This window comes from Bubalus kerabau, chromosome 2, assembly GCF_029407905.1.
Source record: "Bubalus kerabau isolate K-KA32 ecotype Philippines breed swamp buffalo chromosome 2, PCC_UOA_SB_1v2, whole genome shotgun sequence".
NCBI classification, from domain to species: Eukaryota; Metazoa; Chordata; class Mammalia; order Artiodactyla; family Bovidae; genus Bubalus; species Bubalus kerabau.
The window spans coordinates 111,744,325-111,768,503 of NC_073625.1; the positions used below are offsets into that span (position 1 = coordinate 111,744,325).

The 24,179-nt window shown below is 36.1% G+C and overlaps 1 protein-coding gene across 1 annotated transcript in view; it reads right to left on the reverse strand.

The window, feature by feature from the left end:
* Positions 1-1,825: 1,825 nt before the first annotated feature.
* Positions 1,826-24,179, reverse strand: part of RABL3 (RAB, member of RAS oncogene family like 3) — a 37,984-nt gene continuing 15,630 nt past the window's right edge. Inside the window, exons 3-8 of the mRNA XM_055568316.1 lie at positions 18,216-18,345; positions 13,905-14,019; positions 11,394-11,544; positions 6,974-7,045; positions 3,723-3,761; positions 1,826-3,120 (exon numbers count right to left, since the gene is read on the reverse strand). Of these exons, the coding sequence (XP_055424291.1) occupies positions 3,055-3,120; positions 3,723-3,761; positions 6,974-7,045; positions 11,394-11,544; positions 13,905-14,019; positions 18,216-18,345 (573 nt within the window). The 3' untranslated portion in view covers positions 1,826-3,054. The remainder of the gene's footprint in view (positions 3,121-3,722; positions 3,762-6,973; positions 7,046-11,393; positions 11,545-13,904; positions 14,020-18,215; positions 18,346-24,179) is intronic.

Sequence of the window (24,179 nt, forward strand, 5' to 3'; positions counted from 1 at the left end):
TTAAACAAACACTTCAGAGGACTTTCATGCATTTTTGAGTTTTAAAGTCATTTCTTTGAGTTCTTTTTTTTTTTTATTTTTAAACTTTACAATATTGTATTAGTTTTCCCAAATATCGAAATGAATCCGCCACAGGTATACCTGTGTTCCCCATCCTGAAGCCTCCTCCCTCCTCCCTCCCCATTGAGTTCTTAAATGAAGGTGCTAATTGTAACTCAAAGTTGGATCTCTTTCTTACTCTATGGAGCAGCCCCGGCAGGCTCCAATTCCCAATTCTGCATCAGGCCAACATACTGGGGAATATGTGAGGTTCAGGGTTCTCTCAGGACTAGGCTTCCTGCAACCCTTCCTCTCCTACCACAGTAATTTAACTCAGTTTTGGGATTAGGGAGAAATGAATTTTTTATTTCCTTCTCCTCCTTCCCCCAAAGGGTATCCTCCTTTGAATTTTAATAGATATTAAATCAATGCAGACATCCTGTTAGACCTTCAAAGTTCTTTAAAAAGTTGCTACCTGTGCTTTAAACCAGCATTTAGATACCCATACAAGGCCCTACCTGGGCTGGGTGCTAAAGCACACACTATTGAAATGAAGATTCAAAACCTCTGATCATAGAGGCGGGTTAGGAGCTCTTTACCTCAGTCTGATGGCCCAGCCCAGCACATCAGTTCTATTAAGTCCATTTTCAGAATGGACAGAAAAACAGCAGTGTCAAAGCACCTGGATTATATCAAAGATGCCTCAAGTGCAGGGACTTCTGAGAACCTGAATAAAGCTGATATGGATCAACCCCTTTGGGAGCAGCTCTTTCCTTAGAGCACTAAAGTTGAAAGACCAACCCATATCCTTAGCTGGGTTGCAAACCAAGCAACCTGAGGGACAGATGAGTGGACAAATATTTTCATATCTAGTTGCCTTCACAGTGAGTAAGAACACTGGCTAGACATCTGAATCACAACAGGGGAAAACAAAAAACTTTCTCTATTGCTAGCAATTTGTTCCATCAAGAAAGCAAGAAAACTGAAGATTTAATTAACACTTCTAAGGAAGTATCTGGTGTTTACACTTGTTTATTACCTAAAAGCAATTTTTATGACCAAGTCTCAGGAAGTCTTGGCAAAAATTATGCTTCAAAAGATTCTTTTAGAAGAACTCTGGCTAATAACATTCATTTTGGCAAACAACCTTATTTTGCTGCTACTAATACTGCAACAAACTTACTGTAGAGTATTAAAAATTATTTTTCCTTAGAAAACTATAATTCAGGAGTCAAGCCTGAGAACAAGAAGAAATGGAGTGGAGTACTGTTGATTTTTCAAAGTTGATCCTGAAGCTATCAGGGATGGGTTATTTTTCAATAAGGGAGAAAATACAGAAATTGGAATAGATCTTTTTCTTAATTAAGGGAAAGAAAGAGGAAGAAAGGGCTACTGATTTGTTTTTTAAAAAAGGAACACAGAGAACTTCAGTTGGTCTCGGTCTTTGTGTATGCTTGGTTTCTACTTCCTAACTGCACAGCCTCTGTCACAACATGCTTGTGCCAAATCCCACGTACAGATCCTGATTTACATAGCCCTCCTCTTGTCGAAAAAGAAATCAGGGCTAACTCTTGTGGGGGAGGATGTGCAGAAAGACTGGAGAATATTCTAGCTGATGAAAAGTGCTTTAAAATCCTTTCTCAAATCCCCAAAACTGCCTTACTAAAAGCACGAACATTGTGATTTTGATATCCATTTTCAGCATACCTTGACTTCCAGAGTACGGAACAGAAAGAGAATTTAGTGTTTTTTCCCTAGTTTTGAAATGAGAAGCTGAAACTGTGTATTTACTATTATTATACTTTAATATGGAGCAAAATCAGGAGTGTGGAGTCTTACAGCAAAGCTAGAAACAGAATATGTGTGAAAAGGTGTTGTTGAATAAGGCAGCAAATTACAGTTTCTGTAAAACAGGTTTATATATTAATAAAGAACTGGGGCAAAGGGAATTATACAAGCAAAAAAGATGGGTAAAAAAAGTAATGATGAACAGTTATGCATATACACACACACACACCACCCCGAAAAACTTTAGATTATGAAATCCAAGAATCCTAGTCCATAATTCATGTAAATGTGTTGCTGTGGAACTTATTTTTACTTCTCTCCATAAATGCATTGTTAACACAAAGAATAATATTCATAGTTTATGGACTGTAGTTAAGGGACATTTTAGGAGTTGACTTTTCCTTCAAAAATAAAAATAAAAACTGAAGAGGGTGTAAATCCCTCTTCCTGCCCTTGTGCAGGTCTTAGAGTTCACCCTGCCTGTTTTCAAACAGAAAACAGTAATAGGGTGCAGAGCTGGAACCTAAGGAGTGAAGCGTTTACTGAGCTGTCAGTTTCTTGCAGAATTCTCCTTTACTGGTACTGCTGTTCTCTATGTATTATTAATCTATTTATATTTAACTCCAGCTCTTAGTCTGCCTCTTCCAGCCACTGAGCCATTTGCAAAGGAGGAGAGAGAGAGACAATTGCTATTATTAGGCATCCTTGTGTGTGTGATGAAGGTGGAGACAATTAAATAACACCATTTTGCTTCTTTGAAAATGACAGAGATTGTTTGGGGTGGACAACTCAGGCTGGTTAACATAACCTTTCCCCTCAGAAGGTAAAACAATGGAGATACATTTCTCAAGTACTTAATTAAGCCTTCAGCAATGCATGTGGGAAAATTACAGACCCATAAAAATCCTCCAGTTCTAGGCAAGAGTAAATTTTCTCTGCAGCATTCTGTCACTGCTCATTTACTGCATCATTTTGACATCTCATATTTCTACAAGGTTTTTATATAATCTATAAACAGGGACAGAAAGGTGAAAAATAAAATGAGGACAAAGTCTGGAGCTCCCACGCTGTTACTTCCTTTCAGTTTTCCATTAAAGGGTGAGGCTGAAGGGTGGTATTTTAAAGATGATATCATTAAAAGGCTGAGACATTAATAATCGACACAGCAAGAAGAAAGCTGTGAAAAACTGCCACCGCTTGCTCACTCTTCCAAAGGATGAATGTAATTCAGTCATAATGTAAGCTCTTTAATGTTCCTCCCCCAAACCTTTTTCGATCAGGAAAGCCTGGAATCTGTAGGCAAGAAAGATAATCATGTTAGGACTCAAAACAGGCAGAGTTCAAATGCTAATAGCCTTTAAAATGTTTTCTTATTTTTTGTTTCTGTATGTTATGCTGTTGTTCTTTAAAGAAATATCTTTTTGAGGTTTTACTCAGAAAACCACAGCAGATTAAATAATAAAAATAAATTCTACTAAAATGAAAAACATTTGCCGAGTAATTGGTGATAGTGTCATCTAAATCAGACAGGATGAAGGTGAAACTCACAATATTCACTTGCTGGACTTTCATATGAATTATCTGCATTGTGACAGACTATGGATATGTACCTCTGCAGTCTCAAGCAAATTGTTTCCTATTATTTTATAATGTAACTTTATCTCTGGATTTTTCTTGTTTCTCAGACCCTTATTTTCCGTTGATCTGAGTTTTTCTTCTGTATTTAAGAAGACAGAAGAAAGTCATTTGGTTGGGCCTGCAAAGTACTCCCCCGTCACCCCAACTTCTTAAAAAAAAAAACAAACCTCAAAAAGGAATTTGGAAGTTAATTTCAGATCAATCAAACCTTTCCACAAATTAAAGAAATCATTTTATCAAAAAAGATAGATACAGACCTGATTACCATCTCTTAAAAAGTATCTCTTCTCTATGACCTGTTAGAAACAAAGATATTAAGGGCTTAGCATGTATACCTTGAAAAAGCAGTAAGCGCACTGACCACTGATGGCACTAAAAGGTGCACACCCAAGATAAGAGTCGTTTCAGTAGCAACAGACATCTACTACACTGAGTTAAACCTGGTGCTGACGGGATCAGGACTGTGGAAGTATTTTTATAAAAGTCTGTCTCTAGTTCCAAAAAGCGTTAACGATAGGTCAAAAAATAAATGAACAAACAAAAACGACTAAATAACAAGAGAAAATGACCTTTGATCCCATGCAATTCCCAGTGTAAATCTGGAAATTTGGCTGCAAATTTGGGTCAAAACTCTCTTGCAGTCAGCCCCAAAAGGTACCAGACAGAATCCATAAGATAATTCACTCTGCTGTATTGCAGAAACCAACACAACAGTCTAAAAGCAATATCCTCCAATTAAAAAAAAAAAAAAAAAAAGCAAAGCACTTCTGCTACTACAATAGCACAGCTATTCTTTGAAGAGGCCTCTGTCTGTATAACATAGTCAACTGCCACATCCCTCCAGTAACCACAGCTGTAAATTCTGTAGGTCCTTAATGGTGACAGATGACACAATATCAAAATCGGTCAATTAACTTCTTATAGACTTAATTCGCACCCTTTATTCAGCAGTTTCAGAACTGTTTGTATTTGGTCAGTGGGAGAAATAAGGCAAAATCCATCACTATTACTGAAGAGAAGCCTTCAAAACATACACCTTAATATAATGAATTTAAGAGTACCATATGTCTACATGATGAACACTTGAGAAACTGCAATGTCAACAGAGGCAGTATTATTTTCTTTACACAGAGCTGTTGTGATTAAGAAAAGTTCAGCAGATTAGAATACAGATCATTTGGAGATTAAGAGGTTAGAGTCTAGAATTATGAAGCTAGGAATTTCTTCTGAATAAAGCAGAGTATCTTCTTCCAGGCCTGTACCAGCTTGCTCTCACTGGCCTGACAGTCATCTCACCTGGATTCTTTTTATCTTCAAGACTATGGCTCAGTTACTTTTAGCCACAAGAGACTCAGGGTAAGGTTGCATTCACTGGCCTCAAAGGCAGAAAAGCTGGTTCGTGATTAGTATACATCTAAAATACTTGACCCCACAAAAACTATGACAGAACTGATTCTCTTTCTTCTCTCCAGGGTGGGACAGGAAACTTCTATTACTCTAGAGTGGAGAGGAGTTACTATTAGTGAAGGGAATGTGGAAGAGGATTAGATACCCTCTTGGAAAAGAAATCCTGTGAATTCTGGAAGATAAGATGCAGGTCCCTTGCTTTCAGCCAACCACTGCAATCTGGAGGTCTGGCCAACCTCTTAATCCACCTACCTTTTGTTGTGATTTAGGAAACCAAAAGAGGAGTTATTTTTCCCTTTTGCTCATAATTCCCTGCCCTCAATTTGTGTTATTATTCTCCTATCAAATCTTGCTCTCCTCTTAAAACCAACCAAATTCCCTCTAATATTTTTCTTTTAAGTAAAGCTTTGCCTGACAATTTGAATCACACTGGCCTATAATCCATTGTTTCTCTGGGATATAACTTATCACATTTTATTTTTTTAATTTTAAAATTAATAAATGATTTAAGTGACTTCCCTGGAGGCTCAGAGGTTAAGATTCTGTGCTTCCACTGCAGGGGGCATGGGTTCAACCCCTGGTGGGGGAACTAAGATCCCACATACCATGAAGTATGGCCATAAAGTAGGAAAAAAATTTTTTTTAAGTAAAAAATAAAATTAATAAATTATTTAAATTTAAGACAATATATTGTGGGATCTTTCCATGTCAGATACAGATCTATTAATATAAGATGTTGTTCCTAGGGGACACAGATGGTATATGTTGGTCACTCAGTTGTGTCTGACTCTTGATTCCATGGACTCTAGCCCACCAGGCTCCTTTGTCCACAGAATTCTCTAGGCAAGAATACTGGAGCGGGTAGCCATTCCCTTCTCCAGGGAATGGGCCTGGGTCTCCCGCATTGGCAGGTGAATTCTTTACTGTCTGAGTCACCATGGTGGTCATGGATCTAAACCAAACAGGAGCTCATATGTTTTAACTGTGAAAACAATGTGGAAAGAAAATTTGGTTCCTTGCAGTGCTTCCTACCATTTTTTCTCAGTCATGGCACATTTAGAGAATACTAATATTTGTGTGTGACATGGGGTAAAGGGTAGAGCCAGCCCAGGGGCCTTGGCTGCTCTGAGAACTGAGGGGATCACCATCTCAGTACACCTGTACCTTTTCTGCCACACACCAGTTGGGAGTTTATGCAATGAAGCAAAAATTTCCCAGTGGTCTAATTTTAAACAGGGATGGGCTGTGGGGCCTATCTTATGTTGACCTATTAGACAAAAGAGCCAAATATTTAGATCTCTAAAGAGCTAAAAGAAAAATGACTCATAAGACAGAGCTATGAAGAGGGAAATTTTTTTCTTGGGAGATTTACTTATAAAAGGAAATATAATACAGAAATTAATCTTTTTTCAATAATAATATAGGAATACATCCTATTTCACTTTACTGCACAATGTCAACATTGGGTGAATAGTTTAACTTGGTCAATATTATACACAATGCAGACATATGGCCTTGTGAAGGAAAGACAAACAGTGCTCTAATTTACCAGTATGCTGAATCATTCTATATTTTCGTTCCAGTTCAGGACAATAAGATGAGGCTGGTAAGAGTCAATAACTGGAATGCAAAGGTTTCTGATAGGGAAAATTAGGGAATCAGGAAGATGACAGAGCCTTAAAAGTAATAGTAACATTTATGTGGGAGAATATTAGTAGCTGGGTGAGCAAAATGACTCAGGACTTTAAGCAGAATCTCCTCAGTTTAGTATTTTTTATGGGGGCTTGAGCATAGTGAATGAGTACAAAAAGAGCTAGAAAATAAGGAAACATAAATTGTTTTAAGGAGGGAATTAGGTATCTTAAAAAAAAACTATTTGAATCTAGTAGGTTTCATCCTTCACTTTGAGAACACTGGTGATAGAATAAACACGTCAGCAGGTCTTGAGCAATTATACAAACAGATAAGAAAGGTCAAAACAAGTATTATTCAAGCTGTGAAGTTCAGGATGAAGGAATAAAAAGACAAAGCATTCTGCAAAGAATTTAAACTCTCATGGTACATAAATTAAGTTTAAAAATAACTTAATTGAAGCCATTACCTTATCAAAAAACCTACTGAGCTTGACAGCATTGGAAGAACCTGCAGCTAAGTACCGTGGATTTGTGCAATCCTAGGAGATAAAACGTAAATCTACAATTAAACGTTAGGAAACATAAGCTTTTTGTTAGTCATTACTATTCCTCTTGCACATTTCTATAATAAAATATTAGCCATCATACTGTCAAGTAATTTTTCAAATTATGATACACAGAGCAAAAAGGAAAGTGCTAAAGGAAGATAAGGCCACTTACTCTTTGTTATTTAGGCAATTTTAGAGGACACTGAACCAATGTATTCATCATCAAATAACTTCATAAAGGAAGACGGGATTGGTAATGTCTTACTAACAACAAAACCAAGATACTACTTATGTGACTTACCTATATTTACCTTGAAAAGCAGAAAGAGAGCTGTCAAAAATAAATAACACTTCACTATTTAATACAAGTTATTTACCAGTACTCAACTAACTTAAGTACTATAAAGTTCTTAGGAAAAGTAGGAAGCATGAAAATAAGGAGTAAAGGAGTAACAGTTTCCAGGGGTTTCTCACTCACTAAATGCAAGGCACTACATCCTTGGTGGGCCATAAAGATAATAATAAACAATCGATATACTTGTGATAATAATAAGCAACAGATAATAAGTTTATTTCAAAATATCATTATTATTTTTAATAGTAATTAAATAAGAAACAACAGATATTACTAGAATAAAAAGAGGAGAAAATGGGGCTCTGAAGACAAAATAATCTGAAATAGTATAATGATAGTACATTGCAATGATTAGTAAAGACCTTAAATGGTTTACTATCCTTTTTCTAGAAATCCAATGTTGAATTGCCTTCGCTTGTCAATACTGACTTGCCACCTCAATAGACTGACTACTTTGATTTTTACCTCAAATGCCACTTAAGACCCAACCATGGGGATATGATACAGGCTTCTTTGCAAGGACAATATTTAATTTTTCAGTTATAAATCATCTGTGTTCCCTGGGATCTAATTATTGTTGGATTTATTCTGACTGTAATTTATTCTGATAAATACCCACATGATTCCTTTCCAATATATTTTATAACAATCATCTATTTTACCAATATACAACATTTCAAGGCTCGCATTTTAAATTTTGGCTAGAAGCTAAAATACATTTTCCAAAACCACAAAAGAAAAAAGAGACTTCAATAACTTTTCAAAGATTGTAGAGTAAAATAAAAATCATAAGTCTCGGAAGCCAGCAAGCTCTGAACCTGAGTATCCATCTCAATATCTCTAGATTGTGTGACATTGGTGAGGTTACAAAACCTTTAAAGGTACGCTTACCAATCTGTGAAATGGGGATAGCAATACTCATCTCGTAGGATTTTTGTGAAAATTAAAGGAGATAATGCATGTCCAGGACTTCCCTGGTGGCTCAGATGGTAAAGCGTCTGCCTACAATGCGGGAGACCCAGGTTTGATCCCTGGGTTATGAAGATCCTCTGGAGAAGGAAATGGTAACCCACTCCACTACTCTTGCCTGGAAAATCCCATGGACGTAGGAGCGTGGTAGGCTACAGTCCATGGGGTCGCAAAGAGTTGGACACGACTGAGCGACTTCACTTTCTTTCACTTTCTTATTGCATGTCCAGCACATAGCAGGTACTGAAATATTAGTTTCCTTCTTTCTTCATCCCAAGAAAATGCCATCAGATTGAATTTTTAGACGCAAAAGCACTTAACATAATAAAAGGTAATTCTATATACGGATTAAATAGACTGAAATATTCTGTAATCTGTTGTATTTGAAATAACGTTTGAACATTTATATAGTAGCTGGGGCATATAAAAGACAAACCTTAAGTAGATATGTTTTACAAAACGGATATTGATTACATAATCGTCAGACTGTTAAGACTTCAGAGATGATTCCACATAGAGCTAAAGTACTAAATACAAAAACTAAATCAAATATCAAGCAAAAAACAAAACCCCTCCAAAACGTAATTCAACAATTTCAAGGTGACCAGGTTAGAGAAATCCTATAATTTTAGGATGAGAATTTTAGATCTCAAAGAACTATAAACTATCTGCTACTGATCATGACTGAGGTCAAAGCCTGAAAACTAATAGCTCTAAATCCTTGCCTAAGCTTGAGAAAGAAATCTTAACTAGGGAAGATGCTTCAGAATGATCACTTTGAAGTAAACACGTAGCAGAGAAAAATTTGCGCTAGACATGATAAGCCTGGTGGTGATTTAGTTGCTAAGTTGTGTCCAACTCTTGCGACCATGGACTGTATCCTGCCAGGTTCCTCTGTCCATGGGATTCTCCAGGCAAGAATACTGGAGTGGATTGCCATTTCCTTCTCCAGGGGATCTTCCCAACCCAGGAATCAAACCTCGGACTCTTGCATTGCAGGCAGATTCTTTTCCGACTGAGCTATGAGGGAAGCCCATAACAAGCCTAGCAGGATTTAAAACAATAAGTAATCGCCTCCCTGTTTATAATTTAAACAATTTGCCTTTTCTCCCCCAAACACAAGATAGCTTTGATACAATTATGTTAATTCTTACTGTTTAATAATGTTAAGTAAATTCATATAGGAACCAAAGATGTTAGCACTAATACTGTTAAATCAGTTTTTACTTGAGACTTTATATATACTTGCTGAGTCTTTTTGACTACTATCTCTTTTTGAAAAGCTTATCTAATTTTTCTCCTCATTTTTTTCTTCTCTGCATCCTCAAGACCCTCTTGTTGTTTCTTCTGTGCTCTTGAAAGTGTACGCTGATAGAAGGCTTTAAGTACGTTGTATGTGAACACTGTGGAGACCACGTGTGCCAAAGTACCACTATTTGAGTACCTTTACATCTTGTTAACAATTAAAGATGGCCCTGCCTTTGCAAGTAAAATAGGAAAAGCATATAGCTAGGTGATTGTCATAGAAACTCACAGGTACAGAAACAGACACATTCTAAAATACATTAAAAGTAATTGCTGGAACAAATTAAACATATTCAATGGCAAATTTCCCTTTGGAAACCATGTTCAAAAAAAGTAACCTCAGCACTTCTTCAACAAGGACATTATATATTCTATGTAATAGGAATTCTCTGGACTATAATGGTCCAGTCCTCACTACCTGGGACATAATGCTGGCAGCTGAGGAAAAAAAGGCGCCTCCACTGCAAAGCAGATTGTAAAAAAACAACAACAGTGGAATGTGAGGCAGAAGCTAACTCAGTTACGGGGGTAGAGGTGGGGTTGAACCTAGCAGCGTTCACCAATGTTGAATCACAGAAAAAGGGCTCAGAATAACCTGAGTCATTTGTTAAAATTACAGAATCCAGGTCCTTCTGTCACACGTTATGAATAAAAAGCTCCAGTTGTAGGGCACTTATTCAAAAATTTTTTCAAATACTGTTGGTAATATGAATATGAAGTCAGGTTTGGGTACTTGGTGATCTAGATGATTTCTAACAATTCTTTCAGATCCAAGATTCTAAGTGTTAGTTGAAGGATAATTCAGTGGAAAATACGTTTAATTGTAGAGCACAGGCTCTGGAGTTAGAGCACCTGGTTCCACCTGGGTAACCTTGCTTTAGTTACTCTTCTCTGCTTCTAGCCTTCATTTTTAAAATGGAGATATTTATAGTACCTATCTTCTAGGATTAATGTGACGACGATGCATGTGAGACAACGTACATAAAGTACTAAAACAGTGTGTCTAGCACTAATAAGTGCTTAATAAACGTGAGCCCTTAGTTGTATAAAACCAGCACCACCATGGCTGAAATACCAGTACGCTGATATATTGTAGAAATCCTACTTGTGAACAATGACATATAAACCACGACTGAAACTGCTGGCCAGGATCATTCCCTCAGCAACACTAACTGGCTTATATGAGAACTTTCCTAGCCTTTTTAAAGTCTGGTTTTAATTGAGCTAAATATCTCAAGAAGGGGCTCAATTCATGGTATATATATAAATATACATAAACTAATGCTTATGAAGCACTCCTAGTTTACAGTTTGTAATTTTCTCATTTATATGTCTGTTTCCCTTTAAGGTAAACTCTCTAGTGTAAGAAGCTAAGAGGCTTTTCTAAAGCAAGAATAAACAACGCACAGTATCAGTGACCACTCTTTGTCTTCCTAATTATTTTGATTTTGGTGTGATTTTTTAAGATCTTTTCAAGAAAAAGCCTGTGACTTACATTAGAACAAAGTCTGAACATTGCAACAGATCAACACACAAGGAGGCTGTGCCCATTTCATAATCTGTATGGCTCCAGTCTTCACTACTGTTTGGACTAAAACCCAAATGCCTGATTCAAATATAAAGCTTCTTCTCTGAGTATGTAATTTGTGAAGTCTTTGGTTTTGCCTTTTCCTGATAATAAAACAAGCATGCATTAGTGAAAATACACACCAAATTGATCTCTTCTGCATTGAAATCCTCAGCCAGGAAAGCAGTCCTAGTTAAAACTTCATGACGCTTGTTTTCATGAATCTGATCCAGTTTAGTCCCTATTACCAACAGTGGGATTTGGTTATCAGCAAACTGTTCCCGGTCATAATCCCTGTGATAAATAATAATGAAGAGGTGAACAGAATTTATCTTTTCTGATGTAGATGTGTAATATTTAAATGTAACTAGCTTATACTATTTTACATATACTTCACTAACTCTTGCTCACCCATCACCTGTAAACCTACTTTTCTCCCAATTTCTTACACATGCCTGTTCATTTTTCAATCAGTCTTCACCATCTTTCAAGTTCCAACTATTAATTCAACTAATCAAAATTTGTCCCTGGGTCTTTACGGACTACTTGAATAAACTGAGAGCCCACCAGGTATATGCAAATAGGTTGACTGACTTCTAAAACTCTGTCTTCTAAGGCTAACGGCTGAGGAATTTTTCTGAGGAGATACAGAGAGTGGATTCAACCTTCAGTGGACAGAAAACCCAGGAACCTAGCACGCAGTCAAGCCTTTTGGCAGAGGGGAATGCCAAGCTTCTGGGTACCTTCTGGAGTATCCATAAGCTTTACATCCACCATACTTATTTCTGTCTGTGGATAGCAAAGAAAAATAGATCATATCAGGAAAATAAGAAATACGAATGCTGAGGCCAGAATAAATCAACCATAGCTGATGCTATCCTGGGGAAAGATGGATTCAACGAATGGAAAGGGAAAGAAACAGGAAACAGCTTAAATGTAAAATGAATACTAAAAGGAAAGAATTAAGCAACAAATAGTTGTCTGTCCTGACATGAGAGCCATGGAGTCACAGGACAGGCAGTAGGAATCACTTGGGGTTGGTGGCCTTGGGTCACTCTATTACTGAAAGGAACATAAAGCCCAATATTTTTCAGTTAATATAAATTCTACTCACGTATGAGAAATAAAACAGATTTGGATTTCTGACATATTATAAGCTCAGTTTATAACAGTCAGCAAAATCTGGTTGCAACACCTTATGTTAGTAAATCAATATTGCATAACCCAACCAATACAAACCAGGTGAGCACACCTTTTTCCTTCTTTTGATATTACTTTTCTTTCTCTTTAAATAATCTAAATCTTGTGTGTATGTGTGTGCAAAATTACCAAATCTTTTTGCCCTTCACAATAACCTTACAGAGCCTCAATTACTGTTCAGCCTTGGAGCACAATTGTTTTGAACTATTTACCTCCCATTTCATAAAAATATTATCATTCTAATTACTGCATCAAAACCAATAACAGTTTGAGTTCAAGGCTTTTGTTTCTTCTTACCAACATCAATGCTGACTTAAGAGACATGGTCCAAAACTGAAAATTGCTTTATTAGAGAATAAAGTTCTTTTAAAAAATAAAGTGCATGTTTATTTATTGGGTTGTACCAAGTCTTAGTTGCAGTGTGCGAATTCTTATTTGAGGCATGTGGGATCTAGTTCCCTGACCAGGGATTGAACCTTGGGTTCCCTGCATTGGGAGTGTGGTGTCTTAGCTACTAGACTGACAGGGAAGTCCCAAGAATAAAGCTTTGAAAGTGTCCTCCTTTAGGACTTTTCCACCCCAAACTCTAACTTTGGCTTACATACAAATTTTTGTATGTACTTTAACAAACATCATCTTTGACACATATATTTCTGTCACTTGCAGTCTTTCATAATCCCTTGCAAGTTAACATACATATGTTTATTGTATATATGTAACATAACATATATGTTACATGAAATATATATATAAATAAATACACACACAATCTGTTCTCTCATTTCTTTTTTTAGCTTTCCTTTTCGCTCATTTTCTTTCATTAAATCTTATATCCAATTTGAAATTTGGTTAATGAAATCCTTTTTTTCTTTTTAAATCATTAGGTAAAAAACAAATCAGGAATTTTAGCATGAATGGATAAGGCTGATAACACCTTAACATCAAAAGAGACAGATAACCAGGTTTTCATATTATACGTACAATACCACTTTGGTAAAAACAAAAAACCTTGCATCTTTCAGACTACTGTATTTATCTACCATTTTGGAGAAGATAAGAATTCAGAAAAACAAATAATTTGGAACGAGACACTCAGATACAAAAGTCATCGTCAACTAAACCCTCACAACATTATAACTAGTTCAAAGTGAATCACATATCTAGAAGGAAACCCAAAAGTATAAAACTTCTAAAAGAAACACAGATTAGGCAAACAGTTGTTATACATGATTCTCAAAACACAGTACATAAAGGAAAAAAGCAGAGAAACGAGACTTCATCAAAATGAAAAAGTACTGTTTTGTGACAGATACTGCTAAGAGAATGAAAAGACAAACTACAGACTGGGAGAAAATATTTGCAAATCAAACATCTTACAAAACGGTTATTTTGGAAGGTACATTCTTGTGACTGCTATAGCATTTCAAACCAACTGTGAAGTAATTTGGGCTTACCCATTTGTTACCAAGACTCCAGTTGGCACCAAATCCCTATTTAGAGCTTCCAGTGACCAACGGTACAAGTTTTGGGATGACTTCTTATTTGTTAAGTCATGCACTAAAATAATACCTAAAATAATCAGAGAAAATAGTGTCAATATTTTAACATTTCCTCTTCATTTTGCAAGTGACAAAGCATTCGATTTCTTAATGAATGCATTCTGGTATGACTAACAAACTCAGACATGATTATTTAAAAATTTCCTCTGTAAGTTCTTGCAAATAATTAACTAAATTTTTTTCTTTGTTACGTAACTAAAAAAAAATTCTACAAGGGCTGACAAAAATTTCATTAAGCTTTTAGAATGTCTTTTTTTCCTTCATTAAACACTTAATGAGTGCCTACTCTGCCTGGTCCTAATTATACAACTACTTCATCAATAAAAAGAATCAAAACTACTTTAAGTATATAGGAAATTATATTCACTCAAAAAGATTATTTTTCTACACTATGCATCTGTCATAGACATCATACATACACCTATTATTTACTCATTAAAATATTTAATAATAAAAATTTATTTAAATGGTATTGATTTAATTTGATACAAATTCCTATTCTTTAGCTGACAAGATGTTTTCTTGTAGGTTACCTGGACCTAATCAACTTTAAAGTCTAATCATTTAGTTCTTTGAATTAATGCCTAGCTATGTAAGCTTGCTCAATCTGTAAGAGATTTAGTTAAAACACAGCAAAAGAAATATGCCATAAGGAGACAGGAAAAGATAGTTAAGAAGTATGAATAGTAGAAAATAGATGGACTTTCTAGAGATTGAGAAAAACTGTAAAATATAATGAGGTTGAGAAGTACAATTAAATAGAATCAGCTAAGATCCTAGACAGAAAGGCAAAGCAGGTAATTATGATACAATATATACAATAGAGGAAATGTTTTAATGCCTAGAGAAATTTAGAGTATCATCTTGTGGTCAAGAGACTATATGTTTTTAAACGAACCCCAACTCTTTCCTATATTACCCAGATTCTACTGTGAAGAAAGAATGTGAAACTGATGATTCTCCCATCTTCAAGACGTAAGATATGTAAATATGAAAAAAGAAGGGCATGAGAGTTAGAATGATTTGGCTCCTCTAGGTTTTACAGACACTGTACAACTAAGGTGCTTGTGCAAGTGATAGCTGACTAGTTCCAGGTGGCTCAAGTTAAATCTACATTTCTCCTGGCATCTGGAACAAACAGATCTGACACTGGCCCCCCGGTCCAACTGCATTCACTCTACCTTCTCAATGAGGGGCTCCAATACGCATTAAGGAAACAAGGGCAGACTAAAAAAGGAATAAAGAGCTACTATTAAAAATTATAGCTAATATTTATTCAGTATTTATGTACTACATATTGTGCTTTCCGTGTCATCTAATTTGATTTTCAAAACAGTTCTATGAAATAAGAATTATTATCTTTATTTTACACATGTGGAAACAGGCTCAGAGAGGCTGGTAAGTGGGGCAGCCAGGATTTGAAATCAAGTAATCTGACAGTAAAAGACTGGAGGAAAGCAGAATAAAGTCACTTTAGGGCAAAGGAATGGCAGATACTTTCTCCTCTCCTTATTTCCTAGGTATAAATACAAACATATGAGTGGGTTTGGCTGGGACAGTGAAAAAATTACAAAGGCCTAAATGAGTTATTAGATGTTTTGAGGATCTCTATTTATAGCTTTTGAGTTTTTAAGGGCACTAAGCACCCTTTTCCTTATGTTCCTTCTTTCATTTGGGCTGAGAGTCCATGCTTTGTAGACTATGAACTAGAAGGGACACAGTGAGGCCCAAAGGAAAGAAGTCAGGGTGACAGCTGATCAGAATAGGTGCTAAATCTTTAAAAACTGAAAGCGAGAGACACTCTACAGGTCTCCTTTAGGGATTATCAGCCTCAGTCATCACGGTGGGAAGAGGCAGGATACTGAGGGAAGAAAGTTATTGCTAAGAACAGACTGTATATTTGAACGGAATGATCCTTATGCTCTGTTTCTTAGTAAACTAAGGATGGTAGATTGAGTAAAGAACCTTGAATGCCTCTAACAAGAGAAATGTTCCAGAGGCAGGTTCAAAGAACTCAGAAACTGATTTTTCTCTTTTTTTAAAAAATTAAAGTATTGATTTACAATACTGTGTTAGTTTCAAATGTACAGCAAAGTGATTCAGATCTATTTATACACATATACATACATATATGAGATTCTTTTCCATTATAGGGTTATTACAAGATCTTGAATATAGTTTTCTGTGCTATACAGTAGGACCTTATTATCTATTTTATACACAGTATTTGTATCTGCTAATCCCAAACTCCTAATTTATCCCTCCCTACCTTTCTCTTTGGTAATCATAATTTTCTTTTCTGTGTCTGTGAATCCCTATTAAGATTGTTCTTAACAGGGGTTATTATTTTTTTTTATATTTTTTAATATAAATTTATTTATTTTAATTGAAGGCTAATTACTTTACAATATTGTATTGGTTTTGCCATACATCAACTTGAGACAAAAAACTGAAGTGTCCAAATCCTTCATAATAGAAAGAAAGATTGCAGTTCTTGAGTATAGTTCATGGAAGAAGATGGAAGAAGATTGTGTTATTATATAAACTAATATTACCAATGATTACAATAAAAGTACTTTCTAGAATCACTTTCACTTTCTTTCACTTTCAATGGGTTAGCTCCAAAAGTAGCACTAAATTCTGAAAAAATAGGTATACATCAAGTAACAGGGATTATTTTTTAAGAAGCAGGACTGTATCTCAGTCTTACCTGTAAAACTAACACAGGGTATATGAAATTACTTCAATAATATTCAAGGAAGACACAAATCACTAATGGATAGAGGTATAAAAAAGATAACCAAATAAATATGGATTTAGATGGACTTCTTCAGTACTTACTAAGTTTACAACTCAGAATTCCATTTAGTTTCTAAGATTTGAACAGTCCTTAGCTTTATTATTTATTTATAATTTTTATCCTAATTCTTTCTCAAAAAGATCAAACAGCAAAAGTGTCATTTATCCAAACTTCTCTTTGCCAAATCAGATTGATACCAATGTTGACAAGTCATTTGACCAATATAATAAACCAGGCCTCATTTCTTTCTCTCCTGCTCTTTAACATTAGTCACCTAACACTATACCAGTCTTAGCTGTTTTTTCACTTATATACATTATATTAATACATGATATTATCATGTACTTTATCATGTATTATATCATATATTAGTCACCATGTTTAACTATTTTGTTTCGTTTATTAATATTTTGTTTCTTCAGTTAGATTGTGACACTTTCAGATAGAATTCTGAGTTAAATGCAAAACAGTTCTGATACAACTAACACAACTCATCCTGTATTCTATAGTATGTATCCAGTGACAAGAGCCTTCTCTACATTTTGTAGTATCTACAAAACCTTATGATATGGGAGATAAGATATTGAAAGAGGAATATAAGTAATGAAGATGGTACTGAATAATTACAATGCTTACCTATTATTGAATGAGATCTAAGTATAGTATAAATGAAGCCCAATTAATAACTAAGCATCTATCAGAAAGGAAGGGTAAGATGCTAAATCTGTTGGTCTATCAATCAAAGAGAAGCTGAAATTATATTTCACAGTAAAAAAAAAAAAAAGGTAAAAACTGAATTTAAAAAATATTAAAAAAAAAAAAAACAACTACAGGTAAATCACAGGTGCCAACAGTTTAGCTCCTTGACACAGAGTAGGCACTCTATGAACTGCACTCATGTCCTATTACACACTTCTATCTGGAAGTCTGCTCCAGGTATTTGTACATAACTGGATGAAATTTCTGCACCCCTGAAAACATCCTTAGGTAGCTTTTATAATTACATAGGCCTCTCTCTAAGGAGCAGATGAAAGAAATCTCAGTATCTCTGTGACATCTGACTTAGACCATGAGACTCCTAATGGTACACACTCAGTTGACTAAAGCAACAGCAAGCACTCCCAGGGGACGGTGTTTTGAAAGTTCTGTGTTTTATGTCGAGTACCAAAAATACAATTTTATGTCTCAATATTTAGTTTATGACAATAATGTAAACAGAGGCACTTAGACAAAGCAAATATCTAATGTTCTGAAATACATAGTCAGAATCTAGAAAACACAAACTAGAATGTGTTATGCAGATTTAAGAGCTGTGACTATACTATATCTTTCTTAAACCAAGTCCAGCATTCCACATCAGACGATCTGAGACCACTAAAATATGGTAAAAATAAAAAAAGCTTTACCATTTACAGAGTTGTAGAATACTGCTCTTGTGCTTTTCACACTGCTGGCACTGCCCACAGAGCCTCCAACATCCCATAATTCTATATAGTAGGTCTTCTCTTCTGGAGTTCCTTCTTTGTAGTCATGAACCTAACAAATCAATCCATCAGAATAATTATTATAGCCACTAAGAAAACTGGTAAGCCTCCTCATTCCAGCTTAAAGCACTGGGCCTTTCCATGTCAGCAGCTTACCCTCTGACTCTGATTACCACCTCCCGTCTTTTCAGCTTCTCTCTACTACTCCAACTCTAATAATAATTTCTGACCCCAACGGTTCCTAAGGTTCATTGTTCCTAACATCTTCCAAAGTTCTCCCTTCCACTTCCAAATCTTCACTTCCTTCCTAACAAAGCAAAAGTTCCACTATTTGTCATTTTTGTCACTCCTTCCCCACCCCCCAACATAGTATTCACCAAACATTTCAACCTTGATTATATCCACCTTTTCCTGTATTCCATGTCTGCAACTGAATATAATGTTCAGAAAAATATAAATTCAAGCTAACTGGATTCACTTCAAATTCCAGTCTACCTTTGAAGCTGTCCCTTAGTCAGTTCCATAGTCGATTTCTACTTGTCCTCTCTTGATAGCTATTTCACACTTACTCCTCTTTTTCAAATTTCCAATAACTCTCTCCTATCCTCAAGCACAGCTAATAAGCTTGCTTCCCAAGACAGAAGCAATCAGAAAAGAATGTCTACAACCTGCTCTTCCCTTATCTATCTACTCTCTGCATTTGTACCCATATAATCTGCTTTCCTTGCAGCTTTTATAGATAACTGTCTGTGTCCCTAAGGCCAAATCCCCTTCTTAAGCATGAAATCCCATTTCTTCTTTCTTATCAAAGAGGTAGCTCTATCAATTCTCTTTTTCATCATCAAATTTTTCCTCTGTTGGATAATTCCCATCATCAAACAATGCCATAATTTTTCCCATCTTAAAACTTGACCTCATGTCTTCCCCTTAGCTACCATACCACTTCTTTATTCCTTTTTATAACAACAGCCCTCCAAAGAGTTGTCTCTTCTCAACTATCTCTGGTTCTTTCCTTTACATTCTCTTTTGAACCCATTCCTGTCATACCTTTTGTCTCAATCACCCCACTGAAATATTCCTTATCAAGGTCACTAATAGTCTCCATATTGCTAAATCCAATGATCAATGAACAGTTTTCATCTTAGTCTACTGTCTGATAAAACTAATCACTCCCCTTTCAGTACTTTTTTCACTTAACTTATAGGATATCATACTGTTCTGCTTTTCTTCCCACCTCACCATCTAATCCGTTTGTGTCTCCATTTGGGTTGTCCTCATCTCTCTAGCCTCTAATTGTTAGAGTGTTCCAAGGTTTAGTTCTTGAGTCTCTATCAACAACTGCTTTTTTGGCAATATCATCTAACTTTATGATTTAAAATGTCATAAATATGTCGATGAGCTTCCCTGGTGGCTCAAATGGTAAAGAATCCGTCTGCAATTTACATCCATGCTGGATCAGTCCAGTCCACCTCAGACTTATCAGTCCATATCACCAGACTACAATTGGGATGTCTAAAAGGCACCTCAAATTTTACATATCTAAAAATAATATCTCAATCTTCCTCCCAAACCCATTCTTCTCCCATTTTCTCTGCTTCAGTAAGAGGCAATTCTAGCCTTCTAGTTACTTGAAGGGCTAAAAACTTAAGATTGAATTCTTAACTTAAAACTTAACTCCTCTCACACTACATATCTGATTTGTCAGCAAATTCTGTTGCTTTTGTCTTAAAAATATACCCAAGACCCATTCATTTCTCACCATCTCTACTATTAACACCCTTGAAGCCTCTATCCATCTCTTTGCCTGTATTAAGGTAATCATCTAACTGCTTTCCCCACTAGAGCCTCGGTGACTCACTTTCCCACCACTCTCCATTTCTTCTGCATGTAGTGCTATGTGATCATTTCAAAATGCAACTTAGATCATATTCCCCTTCAATTCAAAACTCTCCAATGACTTTTACTCAGAGTAAACTCTGAAATCTCTCTCTCATGGTCTAGACTTTATAAGCATTTATTGCTTGTACCATATTATTACTCAGAAATGAAATCTGATATACTCCAACCTTATCTATTAGAATACAGACAAGAACTAGATTATAACATGATGGTTCAGGGGTGTACATCAGAGTCTTTCAAGAATTTGTCTGTTTTAGAAATATACATGCCAACAAACGCAAAAAAAAGAAACAAGTGGCACTGCATCAAATAAAAGAGCTTCTATACAGCAAAGGAAACAAGCAACAAAGTGAAAAAGCATCCTATGGAATGGGATAAAATATTTGCAAATCATGTATCTGATAAAGGGTTAATATCCAAAATATATAAAGAAATCATACAATTCAATAGCAAAACACCCCCAAACAACCCAATTTAAAAAATGGGCAGAGTTTTTCAAAGAAGACAAATGGTCAAATACCTGAAAAGTTGCTCAATATCACTAATCAGAAGGGAAATGCAAATTAAAGGTATGAGACCGCACCTCCTACCTCTTAATATGGCTGTTACCAAAAAGACAAGAGATAATGTGTGTAGGCGAGGATGTGGAGAAAAGGGAACCCTTGTGCACTGTTGATGGCAATGTAAACTGGTTCAGCCACTGTGGAAACAGAATAAACGTCCCTCAAAGTTAAAAATAGAACTACCAAATAACCCAGCAGTTCCACTCCTGGCTATATATCCAAAGGAAATGAAAACAGGATGCTGAAGAGATTATCTGCACTCTCACGTTCTACTGCACAACAGCCAAGACATGACAACAATTCAAGTGTCTGTTAATGGATGATGAATGAACAGAGAAGACAGGATATAAAACTGTGGGAAGGGAATATTCTTCCATTATTCAGCCACGAGAAAAAAGGAAATCCTGCCATTTGCAACAACATGGTTGGATCTTGAGGGAGTTATGCTAAGTGAAATAAGCCACATGGAACAACAGACTGGTTCCAAATAGGAAAAGGAGTTTCATCAAGGCTGTATATTGTCACCCTGTTTATTTAACTTATATGCAGAGTACATCATGAGAAACGCTGGACTGGAAGAAACACAAGCTGGAATCAAGATTGCCTGGGGAAATACCAATAACCTCAGATATGCAGATGACACCACCCTTATGGCAGAAAGTGAAGAGGAACTAAAAAGCCTTTTGATGAAAGTGAAAGAGGAGAGTGAAAAAGCTGGCTTAACGCTCAACATTCAGAAAACTAAGATCATGGCATCTGGGCCCATCACTTCATGGGAAATAGAGGGGGAAACAGTGGAAACAGTGTCAGACTTTATTTTTCTGGGCTCCAAAATCACTGCAGATGGTGACTGCAGCCATGAAATTAAATGACGCTTACTCCTTGGAAGCAAAGTTATGACCAACCTAGACAGCATATTCAAAAGCAGAGACATTACTTTGCCAACAAAGGTTCGTCTAGTCAAGGCTATGGTTTTTCCTGTGGTCATGTATGGATGTGAGAGTTGGACTGTGAAGAAGGCTGAGCGCCAAAGAATTGATGCTTTTGACCTGTGGTGTTGGAGAAGACTCTTGAGAGTCCCTTGGACTGCAAGGACATCCAACCAGTCCATTCTGAGGGAGATCAGCCCTGGGATTTCTTTGGAAGAAATGATGCTAAAGCTGAAACTCCAGTACTTTGGCCACCTTATGCGAACAGTTGACTCATTGGAAAAGACTGATGCTGGGAGGGATTGGGGGCAGGAGGAGAAGGGGACGCCAGAGGATGAGATGGCTGGATGGTATCACTGACTCGACGGACGTGAGTCTCAGTGAACTCCGGGGGTTGGTGATGGACAGGGAGGCCTGGAGTGCTGTGATTCATGGGGTCGCAAAGAGTCGGATACGACTGAGCGACTGATCTGATCTGATCTGATCTGATCACTTATATGTGTAATCTGAATAAAAGGCTAAACTCATAGAAACAGAAAACAGAAAAGTGTTTGCCAGGGGTTTCAGAGGTGGGGGAAATAGGGAGAACTTGGTAAGAAGGTACAAATTTTCAGCTTTAAAATAATAAGGTCTGAGGATATACAATGTGGTGAGTGTAGTTGGGAACACTCTGCTGTATAACTGAAATATGCTAAGAGAGTAGAATGTAAATGTTCTCACCAAATAAACACATGAGGTCATGGATGTGCTAGTTAACTGGATGGGAGGTATCCTTTCACAATGTATAAGAATATCATCACAATATACATTCATCTTATAATTTTATTAATTATATCTAAACAAAGCTGAAAAAAAGTCCTTAAAAAAAAAAAAAAAAAGAAAGAAATATACATGCCAGACTTACTGAATCAGTTACTTTTGGGTCCAGTCTTTGGCATGCATAATTTGAAAATTCTCCAAATGACTTTGCTATAACCCCTAGGAATTAAGAATCAATGATTTTATAGAAAGTTGAAACTATTTTGGTATCAGGAGGCCTGACCATACTCCTTGACTGTTACTGATAATCCCTGATACCTTTGAGTCTCAGCTTACTTGCTTATAAAATGAAAATGAAAAAGTTATATTATGTGTACCAAATGGCTCTGAAATAAAAAGTAAGACAGCTGAGTAGAATGAACTGGGAGATTCGGACTGACATATATACACTACTGATACTAAGTTTAAAATAGATGAGAATCTACTGTATAGCACAGGGAACTCTACTCAATGTTCTGTGGTGACCCAAATGAGAAGGAAATCCAAAAAGAGATACATGTATACATATAGCTGATTAACTCTGCTGTAGAGTAGAAACTGGGCTTCCCTGGTAGCCCAGCTGGTAAAGAATTCACCTGCAATGCAGGAGACTCCTGTTCAATTCCTGGGTTGGGAAGATTCCCTGGAAAAGGGATAGGTTACACACTCTAGTATTCTTGGGCTTCCCTGGAGGCTCAGATGGAAAACCTGAGTTCGATCCCTGGGTCAGGAAGATCACTTGGAGGAGAGCATGGCAACTCATTTCAGTATTCTTGCCTGGAGAATCCCACAGATAGAGTAACCTGGCGTGCTGCAGTCCATGGGGTCACAAAGGGTCGAAGACAACTGAGCAACTAAGCAGAGCATAGCACAGAGTAGAAACTAACAACGTTGTAAGGCAGCTATACTCCAATAAAAATTAATTTTAAAAAGATAGCTGAGTAGTTAAAATATATATCATAAAATACATGTACTATATTTAACAGAATGCTTCATACTTTTTACTTATTGACATTCTTTTTTTTAGATCCAAATCATTATGTCCAAGGAAAATTTTAAATAAATAAGATATTCTACAGATAGCCACAATGACATTAAGAGAAGACAATGATTAGAATGGCAACAAAGAGGACAGGAAACAAATGACAATAGCAAAATCACAGTAGTTGTGGACCACTGTGGATAACAGAAAGTAATTCTGTAGAATGTGATAAAAGTTATCACTATTTTGCAATTATATAGCATAAATAACATAATAAATGATCATGTTAAATCATCAATAAAAAGATTAAACTACATGAATTCTGTTTTTAAAACAAGAAAATGTTTAATACATTTGATCAAGATTTCTAAGCACAATCACTGAAATGAACAATATGAGATATTATAAGGCATTAGTTATCTGGTATCAAAAAGCTCAACCATTTTGATGAAGCTCTCTTGATCCTGCCACCTTACCTGGCTCCAAAACCAACCAGGACTGGTTAGGTACTCCTCCTATTTGCTCCATAATATGCTGTACAGTTCTATCATTCCACTAACCACACTGTCATTTATCTGCCAGTATCTCTTCTATTAGATTCCTGAGCTTAAAAGCAGGAACTATATTATTCAACTTTGTAAGCCTAGAACATAGCATAATACCTAGCACATATTAGATATTTGGATGTGCTTGGTTAAATCAAAGAAAAGATTCA